The sequence below is a fragment of the Vulpes vulpes genome, chromosome 2 (assembly GCF_048418805.1).
Source record: "Vulpes vulpes isolate BD-2025 chromosome 2, VulVul3, whole genome shotgun sequence".
Taxonomy (NCBI): domain Eukaryota; kingdom Metazoa; phylum Chordata; class Mammalia; order Carnivora; family Canidae; genus Vulpes; species Vulpes vulpes.
The window spans coordinates 159,025,356-159,036,379 of record NC_132781.1 but is presented as its reverse complement, the minus strand read 5'-3'; the positions used below and the strand labels follow the sequence as shown (position 1 = coordinate 159,036,379).

Genomic DNA, 11,024 nt, shown 5'->3' with positions numbered 1-11,024 from the left:
CGCGGGAAGTCGCCCTGGAGCCCGCCTGGCGGGGAGAAGCCGGCTGCGGCGTGGATTGAGGCAGGCACGCGCGGGGGCAGCCCCCGAGGGCCGTCCCAGAGGCCCCCGCGCCGCCGGGGTCCTAGCAGGCAGCGCCGCCTGCCGCCGCACGTGCCTGCAGCGCGATGCCCAAATCCAAGCGCGACAAGAAAGGTGAGCGGGGGGCCGCGGGGGCGCGGCGGGCGGGGAGCCGGGGCCGGCCGGGGCAGGGAGCGGAGAGCGCGGGGCGTCGGCGGCCCTTCCGCGGCTTGCGCGCCACCTCGCCGTGGCCCTTCCCCACCCCGGCCGCGGCCCGGCGCCCCCCGCGCCCTCGCCGCGCGGTCGGACTTGCTCCCGAATCCCCTGCGAGGCTCGCTCGTGCCCGGGTCGCCCTGTAGTTGGGCCTGGCTCCGCCACCAGCTCCTGGGAGGCGGTCGCCGACCACCTGCGCCGGGCGGTAGCGCCTCCTGCATCCCGGCCCCAGCACAGTCGCTGGACGGATGCTTCGGGGCCTGGCGCTCGCGGTGTTGGGGCGGCGGCAGGTGCAGCAGGCGAGGCCTAGGGCCTTCGTGGACTTTAACGATTTGGTCGTGGGAAATACATCCCCCCCCCAAAAAAAAAAAAAAAAACACCAAAAGTCAAATCAGGTCACATCGTGATGAGTCTCATGAGCTAAATAAAAGGGAGACAGAGCAGTGATGTTACTCCGTCTAGCGCATCCAGGGATGGTGTCTGATGAGCCAGTAAATAAGCGAACATCTAAGGAAGGGAAGTGAGCCGTCCTCGGAGCTCCCCGGGAGAACGACTGTTGGAAGGAGAGGGAAGATCGGGGCAAGAGGCCGGTGTGGCTGGAGCAGAGTGTGCAAGGAAGGGGCAGTGGGCAGGGCTTTGGCTTTCACACCCAAGGCTGGAGCACAGGGATGACACACTTGGACTTTTTTTTGTTTAAATTTTTTTTAAGATTTTATTTATTTGAGACCCAGCATGAACAGGGCGAGGGGCAGAGGGAGAGCGAGAAGCAGACTCCAAGCTAAACGCCAAGTGTAGGGACGCCCGGGTGGCTCGCGGTCCAGCATCTTGCCTGCAGCCCGGGGCGTGATCCTGGAGACCCGGGACCGAGTCCCACATTGGGCTCCCTGCATGGAGCCTGCTTCTCCCTCTGCCTCTGATCTCCCCGTCTTCCTCTCTGTCTTCTCTCTCTCTCTCTTTCTGTGTCTTTCATGAACAAATACATAAATAAAAATCTTTAATTAAAAAAAAAAAAAAACAGCAAGTGTAGAGCCAGGCACAGGGCTCAATCCCCACAACCCTGAGATCATGACCAGAGCCAAAGTCAGACGCTTAACTGACCAATACCCCCGTGCCCCCCTCCCCGCCCCGCCCAGGACCCCAACATGGTTCAGCATTTAAAAGATCACTCTAGGGGCCCTGGGTGGCTGAGTCAGTTGAGTGTCAGACCCTTGGTTTTTGCTCAGGTCGTGATCCCAGGTTCATGAGATCAGGCCCCACATCAGGTTCCTCGTTGGGTGTGGAGTCTGCTTAAGATTCTCTCTCCCCAGGCAGCGCCAGTGGCTCAGCGGTTTAGCGCCGCCTTCAGCCCAGGGTGTGATCCTGGAGACCCGGGATCGAGTCCCACGTCAGGCTCCCTACTTGGAACCTGCTTCTGTCTCTGCCCCTCTCTGTCTCTCTCTCTCTCTCTGTGTGTGTCTCATGAATAAATCAATAAAATCTTTTTTAAAAAATTAAAAATGCTTTAAAAAAATATTCTCTCCCCATGTTCATCTGCTCCTCCCCACCTCTCTCTCTCTCTCTCTCTCTCTCTCTCTCTAAAAAAAAGTTTTTTAAAAAATCGCCCTGGTTGCCTTGATGATAATAGATTGGGGAAGGTGGAGATAGAAGGCGAAGTTGGAATGAGCGAGATCAGCACTAATGTAAGACGGGGTAAGGCTGGCTTGGTCCAGTTATAGCAGTGGAAATGGTGGGAAATGGACAAGGGCGTTTGGTTTCCGCTCCTGCGCTGCCCTTGCCCTGACTGGTGTGATTGCCATTCTATGTATATGCCTTGTGAGTGCCAGGTGGGATGAATAAGGAGAGGCCTATTCCTGGGGGCACCCACGGCTTCGCATTTGATGCCCTGTTAAGTGTTTGTGGGATGATTGGGTTCTATAGAGGGAGCTCTGGTGAGATCTCACAAATCCCGTATCTTTCTGGTTAAGAAGAAATTGAGCCCCTAGCTCTTGGGTAGAGGTGCTTGCCCTCCCCACAGAGACACTGCTTTATCCAGGAGTCCAAACTGCAGAACAAGATGTAGCAGAGGAGACAGAGCCCCCAGAAGAGCCCCCAGACTCATCATGCCACAGCTGAGGCCACCAAAGATTTTCTCTGCACCGTGGTGGAGAGCAGATAGGGAGGGAGCTACCTCAGCCAGCTAAGTCTGCTAAGTGCCACTGAAAGCACTCCAAGGACAGGAGCGAGCCCTGCCCCCACGCCTCAGTGTCCCCACTCGGATTTGTAGTTTAGCCTGAGAGGAGCGCAGGACCACCTGGTTCATTAAGTAATAGGAAATGTGCTAGGGGATCTCCAGGCTCAGGAACCCTAGAGAGGAGGCGGTTGGAGGACCCTGGGAATACACAGCCTTGCCTTTCCTCCTGCCGGCTTGGTGCAGCTGAGCTACTGAAGGGGAGAGGGAAATGAGTCTGCAGGGCCTCTGGATTCGCCTCTCATCATCTCTTCTTTTCTTTGTATTAGTTTCCTTAACCAAAACTGCCAAGAAAGGCTTAGAACTGAAACAGAACCTAATAGAAGAGGTAAGAGCTCATTCTTTTTATTTTCTTTATTTTTCATTTTTATTGTTCTAGACCTTGAATTTGGTTTCTAAAGGTGCCTCTGGGGGGATCCCTGGGTGGCGCAGCGGTTTGGCGCCTGCCTTTGGCCCAGGGCGCGATCCTGGAGACCCGGGATCGAATCCCACATCGGGCTCCCGGTGCATGGAGCCTGCTTCTCCCTCTGCCTGTGTCTCTGCCTCTCTCTCTCTCTCTCTGTGACTATCATAAATAAAAATTAAAAAAAAAAAAAAAAAAGGTGCCTCTGGGGCTGCCAGAAAAATTGTTTTAGAAAAAAAAAAACACCACCACAGGGTGCTGGTTCAGCCCTTTTCCCCCAGCAGCAGCATTAGAAACTCCCGTGGCAGTGATTTCCAGCTTTGACAGAGCTCTTCCTCTGTGCCTTGCACCCCACTAAGTGCTCCATGTGTGCTGTGCACCCCGTCTTTGCAGTGTGCCTGGAGGAGTTACCACTGTCTTGCAGCTAGGTGACAGAGCATAGGGAGATTTGGTGGCCTGCCCAATGTCAGAAAGCTTTGGAGTTATGGGGGGGCCTAGCTGGCTCCATTGGTAGAGCATGGGACTCTTGCTCTTGGGGTCATGAGTTCAAGTCCCATGTAAAGTAGATTACTTAAAAAAACAACAGTGGGGTTATCAGATGTGAGTAAATGCGCCAGCCCACTGTCCACACTACTGCAGGCTGCGTGAGAGGAGAGTCTCCTCCGGCACAATGATTCCTTTTCCTTGAGACCACGTCATCATCACTGCAGCCAGCAATATGGGCAGAGCAGGGCTGGTGAGCCACCTCCCCTTGGGAGTAAATAATGAGACTTTATAGATTTCCATTTAGCAGGAGTCTTCCAAGTGTAGCTAAGTGTTTCTAGGTTGTCAGTTAATGGGCAAACCAAAGCGATCCATTCCACTCCCAGGCGCAGGTAAGTCAGAGACCTGGAAGACCATGGGATTTCTGCTTACCCTGCACTTTGAGACCACACCTGCCCTGCCTCGGGGGAGCCCCTGTAATCTTTGAGCTTGGCTTCAGTGACAGAAGTAAGGAGGAAACAACCAGATTAGAAGCCTCCAGCTCTAAACTTCCACGGCTGTTAGGGACCTAGAGCAGATTCTTCCCCTTCTGAGGCCCAACCCATGCTGCCCCTTGAACTCCAGAGCCCCATGAATTGTCCCATAGCTTCGGAAATGTGTGGACACATACAAGTACCTTTTCATCTTCTCCGTGGCCAATATGAGGAACAGCAAGCTGAAGGACATCCGGAATGCCTGGAAGCACAGCCGGTAAGTAGGCAATGGGATAAGGGTCTTTCTGAGTAGGGAAGGAGTCAGGATGCTCTCCAAGCACAGGGGTGGTGATTGACCCTCGGGTACCTGGGTCCCACAGATAACCACCTTCGTGAGGACAAAGTGCCACACCCTCCAGAGGCACTTTTTAACTGTTACAGCTGCTCTTGCCTTGAGCTCCTTGCAGGGAGGACTTGGTAGTTGTTTGGGAATGTTGGAACAGTGATCCCTCAGGAGAAGGGGCTCCCTTCCCCCTGGGGTCTGATGCTTTTAGGAACATCCCATCAATTTTAGAATGTGTACTCCAGGATGCACACAAGGGCAGGCTGCGTGAGCCACATGGCAGGTACCCGTCGTTGGACTGAATCTGTGTTGGTACAAGTGCTGACCCTGGTCTGCCTCAGACCAGTAAATGTGCCTCTTCCTTACATCCAGACTGGGAAGTCTAGGGGATCACGAAATACCCACAGTGGGCTGCTAGACTAAGTATTGTGAATATTGAAATAATGAAAGGGGTCCTTGGTTGCGGACGGTGGGCTGGCAGGGCTATATGGAAGGAGTAGGAGCCTCTGGCGACACCTCCTGCTGCAGAATAGCCTGGGCCTGAGTTCTGGCTCCAGAGGACCAGAGCCGGTGTACAGACGCCTAAGTGGGGGAGGGTCCGTGGGGCACTTCTTCACAAACCCATTTTCCTCCGTAGAATGTTCTTTGGCAAAAACAAGGTGATGATGGTGGCCTTGGGTCGAAGCCCAGCTGACGAGTACAAAGACAACCTACATCAGGTGAGTTTCTGGCCATGTGGCCGGTGGAGGGATGAGGAGAGCAAAACCTCACTTAAGGTTCGGTTCTCCTTAACCCCCAACCCTAGGTAGTCCCCCACGCCCACCTCCTGCCACCAGCTGTGTCAGCCAAAAACATCTGCAGATACTGCCGGATGTCTAATGGGATTGGGCCGGCCCCTTTCATTCTGTAGGTCAGCAAGAAGTTGAAGGGTGAGGTCGGCCTGCTTTTCACCAACCGCACCAAGGAGGAAGTAAATGAGTAAGTGTTTTTGAGATGTAGCAGGGAAGGAATAATCCGGATACTTTGTACAGTATGGAGGCACTGAGTAAAAACTGGTTCCTGGAACACCGCTCCTGAGTCTTCGTTTTCTGCAGCACCGTGCTCCACGCTGATGCCTGTCTCGCAGCAGACACGGACTGGGAGGGGAGGCCAGGCCAAGGGAGCCTGGCTTCATGCGGGGAGGTGGGCCAGTCAGGAACCTCTCCTCCTACCACTTGTGTTTTCCTCAAGGTGGTTTACAAAATACACGGAAATGGACTTCGCTCGAGCAGGAAACAAAGCAACTTTCACCGTGACCCTGGACCCGGGGCCCCTGGAGCAGTTCCCCCACTCCATGGAGCCACAGCTAAGGCAGCTGGGCCTGCCCACTGCCCTCAAGAGAGGTATGGGGAAATCACAGCTTAGCTGCTGGGAACACAAGCTCCCAAACCCGACACATGCCCTCTGGCCCCTGTGGCTGAGCAGCCTATTTCTGCCAGCCTCCACTGTCTCAGGTGAAGATGGGACTAAGTGACCATCTCTTGGTCGAGGCAAGAGTGGACAGTAACTTGCAGCCAGGACACAGCAGCTAAGGGGCGTGAGGAAGGCATCCGCCCCACAGCTCCTCCTGGGCAGCTGCACACTTGTGATTTAGCCTGAGTGTGCAGGGGGGGGCGGGGGACCAGCCAGCTCCGACCCAGCTCTGGGCAGCCGGCAGAGAGCTGTGTGGGGGCCCGTTCCCCATAGGTGTGGTGACCCTGCTGTCCGACCACGAGGTGTGCAAGGAGGGTGATGTGCTGACCCCAGAGCAGGCCCGCGTGCTGGTGAGTACTCCCCCGCCGCAGTCGGCGTGCTGTGGCACCAGGGACTCTGGCCACTTAGAGTTACACCTGCTCCTCCTCATCACTGGTTCCCTGTGTCTCTTGCAGAAGCTTTTTGGGTATGAGATGGCTGAATTCAAAGTTACCATCAGATACATGTGGGATGCACAGTCTGGAAGGTTCCAGCAGATGGGAGAGGACTTGCCCGAGAGTGCCTCGGAGTCTGCGGAGGAAGAATCCGAAGGGGAGGACGATGGCTGACAGGCCCTGGACCAGGACTGAGGGGCGCCAACCACTGGGCAAACAGCGGGGAGGGCGAGGGACGGACTGCTTTTCTGTAAGGAATAAAGCTGCTGCAGGGTGGCTCCCGTGGACAGCAAAGAGAACTTTTCCTAGAAAAAAGGCCTCAGCTTTGGGCTTTCGTTTTGATTCCAGATTCCTTTTGTTTACCACGAGCCAGCTTCCAGCACTGGCTCCTGCTTGACATGACAGCTGGGAACGTGAGAGCCGCCGCCAGAGCCGGGGCTTCTCTTCTGGCCCTTGTGCCCCTGCTCGAAACGGGGGTTTGCCAAGGGATGGAGGAACCCTGGTCACCCTTCCTACCCCTTTCTTTCTCTTCCTCCACCCCCACTCCTGTCCCCACCCAGCCAGCGCTGAGAGTCTCACAGATGGTAAGGCTGGACACTTGCGCTGAGATCAGAGTAAAGTCACTGCTGACACCCAGAGCACATAGGAAAACTGCCCATAGCATCTTGGGAACTTTTATTCTTGGTAGCGACTCATGGTCGGGTTTTGCACAAATTATTATTTGCATGAGAAACTCAGAGTAAGAAAATCTACTTCAAGACATACGGCCCTCCCCCCGCCAGGTGATGGCGTTGTACGTGCCCTGCAGGTAGAAGGACCAGCCTCGGGGTGCACATGTCAGGGAAGGGGCCCCGAATCTTCCCTGGCAGAGCCTGCAAGTTCAGACCCTAACAATCCTAGGACCTTAACAATCCGGGCATACATTTAGTGGAAAGGAAACTTCAGTCATTCAGCCCACACTCTGAGCACCAACCATGGGCTGGACATGGAATTTCCACCCACCGGCCAATGGGACAAGGTCCCTGCTCCGAGAGATTTAATAGCCAGGTGGAGCATCAGCAGGTGTAATCAAGAAAAGAAGCAATCACAGTCCACTAAGTTCTGTGAGCAATGTCTGGCACCAAGTAGAAGTACAGACATTTGTTGGATGAATGAGGAGGCTCTGCTGGAGCATTGGGAAAGGCTTCCAGGGGACGAGCCACCTCAGTGAGGCCTGAGCACTTCTCTACCAGGGAGAAGGGGAAGAGTAGTCCAGGCTAACGCACTTGGTGAGAGAGCAGGAAGGAAGGGGCCAAGGAACACATGCAGGCGGCAGGGCAGCCAGGGCCAGAGAGAGCAGGTGCCTCCTGGACAAGCTAAAGGGCTTGCACGACAGCCCCACGGCACCTGGGAGCACCTCCAGGCAGTCAGCAGGGGAGTGGCGGGGATGGAGAGGGCACAGGAGGCCGTCGGAGGGACCAAGAGAACCCAGGGATCAGCAGCAGCCCTGCAGACAGGCGCCTGAGGCCCCTGCCCTCACCTGGTACACGGTGGGCAGGACCCAGCCGTTGCTCCTGCAGAGGGTGCAGATCTCGGCCACCTCCCAGGCGGCATAGTTGGAGAGGCCCAGCTCCACGAACTTGCCCTGCGGGGGAGAGGTCCCCGTCAGAACCCACCGAACCCACCGTGGCCCAGGACATTAGAAAGGGGAGACGGGCGGGTCGCGTGGGGCTGGGGTCTGTCCCCAGCTCTGCTCTGGGACTACCCTGGTGCCTCTCCTCTCCTGGGTGATGACAGGCCGAGGAGAGGAGCAGCAGACACCTCCTGGGGCTCGGGCCTGGCCTCACCTCCTGGTGCAGCTGGTGGCAGGCCCGCAGCGTCTCTTCCACGGGGGTGTCGTGGTCAGGGGCATGTAGGTAGAAGAGGTCCACCCTGGAGCACTGCAATCGTTTCAGGGATGTGTCCAGCTGGGCCCGGAGACTTTCAGGCTTCCGTGAATTCTCATCCAATGGATTGGCCTTGGTGGCGATTTTCACTGTGGATGGGCAGGGAGTGGGGGGGCAGGGAGTGCGGAGTGAAATGAGAGTTCAGGCCAGTTTACCAAACACTGGAGGGAGTCCAGAGTACTGACTAAGACAAAGACCTGGGTTCCTATCCCAGCTCTGCCATTACTAACTGTGACCTTGACCGAGTTACCTAACCTCTCTGAGCCTCGTTCCTCTCAACTGTAAACTGGTAGTGACAGTGGTACTATCTTGTGTGGTGGTCCCAAGGATGGATCAGAACTTGAATGGGTGTGCTCATTGTCATCCTCACCAGTGTCCTCACTAAGATGGATTATTTCCCAGACCCTATGAGCTGGTAAGCGCAATAGTCAGTCTCTGCCCTCGAGGCCTCACTGTCCAAGGGGCTGCATTACAGTGAGCAGGGATGTGCACCAGGTGCTGGGGGCCCAGGGGCTACAGGAGGAAGGCCCCCTGTGAGCTCAGGGAAGGCCTTTAGAATCTGCATCTTGGTCTCCAGCAGGAAGTCAGGCTGCCAGCTGAGGAAGGATGGGAAATTCACTCCAGAGGGTGATGACAAGGACAAAAGCCCAGAGAAAAAGAACATGGTGTGTGAGGAGCTACGCCTGCGGTCCCAGGGAGCTAGAGCACCAGGTCCAGGGGGCACACAAGGCAAGAGAAGGGCCACAGACGCGATGCAAAGGCCTTCGAGAGCGCCCGCAGAATCTGGACTTTATGGGGCCATGGGAACCTCTGAACACTTCCCAGCTGAGGACCTAAGTGGTCAGTTCTGTTTTGTTTTGCTTTTAAAGATGATATTTATTTATTCATGAGAGACACACAGAGAGGGCAGAGACTCAGGCAGAGGGAGCAGCAGGCTCCATGCAGGGAGCCCGATGCGGGACTCAATCCCAGAACCCCGTGATCACGTCCTGAGCCGAAGGCAGACAGTCAACCACTGAGCCACCCGAGTGTCCCCAGTTCTGCAGTTTTGAAAGATAAATGTGAAGGAAGCGTGGATGAAGAGCCTCGGGCAGCAGGTCGGGGTGGGGTGACCAGCAAGGAGACCATGACAGGAAATCAGGAGACGCAGGAGGCCACAGATGGGCCCCAAGGTGGGAAATCCAGAAATCACCTGAGAAATATCCCAGTGAGAAGGGGCTAGTGTTCTCCCACCTGCGCACCAGGATGGGGCTAATTTAATACTTGCTCTCTGGCCCTCAGGAAGGATCCTAGGTGGCGGCACTGATGGGGGGGCTCCCCGTGGACTGGAGGACTGCTCGCTTGGAATTGTTCTGTTCCTCCACCTCTTTTTCGTGTGAATGAAAGTTCAGATCTGAGGTTTAAGGACCTTGGCCTCGCCAGCCTGACCAGAAGGAGAGAAGAGAGAAGGAGGGCTTGGAGAGAAGAAAAAAAAAAAAAAAGAAGACGTTAAGAAATAAGCCCCAGAGGGGTCAGAGGAGCATCCAGGTGATCTAGAAACGCGGGCATGTTGCCAGTTGTTCCAGGTCCAGCGGCTGTGAATCACCGGAGAAGCCAAGCGAGACTCTGGCAGAGGAGAGGAGTGTGAGCGAGAGACGAGCGGGGTGCTAACAGCATTACTGTCACTGTTACTGTTACTATTACTAAACGCCCACATTGCTGAACTCCAGGTACCTGCCAGGCGCTGCCCCAGCTTTTCTTTTCATTTTTTTTTTTTAAAGGTGTGTTTATTTATTTATGAGAGAGAGAGAGAGAGAGAGAGGCAGAGATGCAGGCAGAGGGAGAAGCAGGCTCCCTGCAGGGAGCCGGATGTGGGACTCGATCCTGGGACTCCATGATCATGCCCTGGGCCAAAGGCAGGTGCTAAACCGCTGAGCCACCCAGGGATCCCTGCCCCAGCTTTTCAAATGGCACCAGACTGATGATGGACGGTCCCCTGCCCTTACACAACCCCCCCCCTCGCCGTATCTGCTCACTCCAACACCCCCCGGCACTGCCAAATCCCATTGCCTTGGCACACCCACTGGCCACACCCACAGCACTAAGGCCTGTCCTCGTCCTTCTTCCAGCAAACTCCTCAGGTTTTCAATGTCAATGCTCCCTCTTGCGGGCTTGCTGTCCTTGTCCAGCCTCTCAGCTCCGTGGGGTGGGTTCCCCTCAACTTGCCTTCTACGACCTCAGAGGCTAGCACAGGAATGTTAGACACCCCACCACCCCCACACCCCATTACCGCCCACTGAGGCTCCCACGACTGAGCGTGGCACCGGGATCCCCGGGGAGCAAAGTCGAGGGCCCAGAGCAAGGAGGAAGCAGATCCCCCACAGGTTCCAAAGTCTGATCGTGGGGCGCCAGGGTGGGGAGCCCGGGAATGCGGGGACAGGAGGGGCCGGGTTCCAGCAGATGGGCCCGCACGGGGCACTTGCGGGGGCCGGGAAAGGGGGCAGGGGCTCCCCAGCGCCACATCAACGCTTTCGGGGGGGCCCCCAGAAGACCTGTGACCAAGTCCTTTCCAGACTGGGGTGGGACGTTGCTGGAGGGAGGCTCCCGGGTGCCCTTCCCGGAAGGGAAAAGGAGAGGAAAGGAAGGTGGGGACAAAGCGGTGTCCAGGGCGACAGGTGCATGGGCCTGAGGAGCGGGGTGGGGGCGCCCCGGGGCTGCGGGGAGCCCGGCCTCCTCTGCAGTCGCTGCCACGCAACCCGGGGCCCAGGCCGCCCACGATGCTCTCCCACTGGCCGCTGCTGTGCGGGAAGGCCGGGCCAGCTCCGGGGGGCCGCGTCCGGTGACCATCTCCGTGCTGCCCAGCACGTGGAGGCCACGTGTCCCCCCTCCCTCGCCTCGCCCTGAACTGTCCCAGGGCCCCAGGGTCGTTAGGGAGGGGGCTTTCCTGGGCGCTGCAGAGCCTGGAAGGAGGCCTCAGCTGGGGGCTCCGGCCACCCCGACCCGCGGCCCCGGGGGCGACTCTGTGCATCTCCCGT

General features: G+C 56.7%; 1 protein-coding gene and 1 long non-coding RNA gene across 3 annotated transcripts; one reads left to right on the top strand and one right to left on the bottom strand.

Annotated features, from left to right (window-relative positions):
* The first annotated feature begins 38 nt into the window (after nt 1-38).
* MRTO4 (MRT4 homolog, ribosome maturation factor) lies at nt 39-6,427 on the top strand. 2 transcript variants are annotated; one of them, XM_026012045.2, is made up of 8 exons: nt 39-192; nt 2,767-2,825; nt 4,030-4,133; nt 4,837-4,918; nt 5,110-5,177; nt 5,430-5,581; nt 5,925-6,001; nt 6,107-6,427. In XM_026012045.2, exons 1-8 carry the CDS (start codon nt 165-167, stop codon nt 6,257-6,259), a joined length of 723 nt encoding a protein of 240 aa, XP_025867830.1. In that variant the 5' UTR covers nt 39-164; the 3' UTR covers nt 6,260-6,427. The 2 variants fall into 2 exon arrangements, with proteins under 2 accessions (XP_025867830.1, XP_072607115.1); XM_072751014.1 differs by having other exon boundaries at nt 128-192; nt 4,008-4,133.
* A 296-nt stretch (nt 6,428-6,723) lies between these two features.
* On the bottom strand, nt 6,724-9,590 carry LOC140598002 (uncharacterized). The gene is made up of 2 exons (XR_012000165.1): nt 7,912-9,590; nt 6,724-7,709 (listed from the first exon to the last, which is right to left on the bottom strand). It is a non-coding gene; the product is annotated as an uncharacterized lncRNA (long non-coding RNA).
* Between the last annotated feature and the right edge of the window lie 1,434 nt (nt 9,591-11,024).

What these genes read in the sequence shown, in the direction of transcription:
- MRTO4 (XM_026012045.2), top strand. Translation starts at nt 165, where the DNA reads ATGCCCAAATCCAAGCGCGACAAGAAAG. An exon ending in AACAGAACCTAATAGAAGAG is followed by an intron (nt 2,826 to 4,029) that starts GTAAGAGCTCAT and finishes ATTGTCCCATAG; the next exon opens with CTTCGGAAATGTGTGGACAC. An exon ending in ACAAAGACAACCTACATCAG is followed by an intron (nt 4,919 to 5,109) that starts GTGAGTTTCTGG and finishes TTCATTCTGTAG; the next exon opens with GTCAGCAAGAAGTTGAAGGG.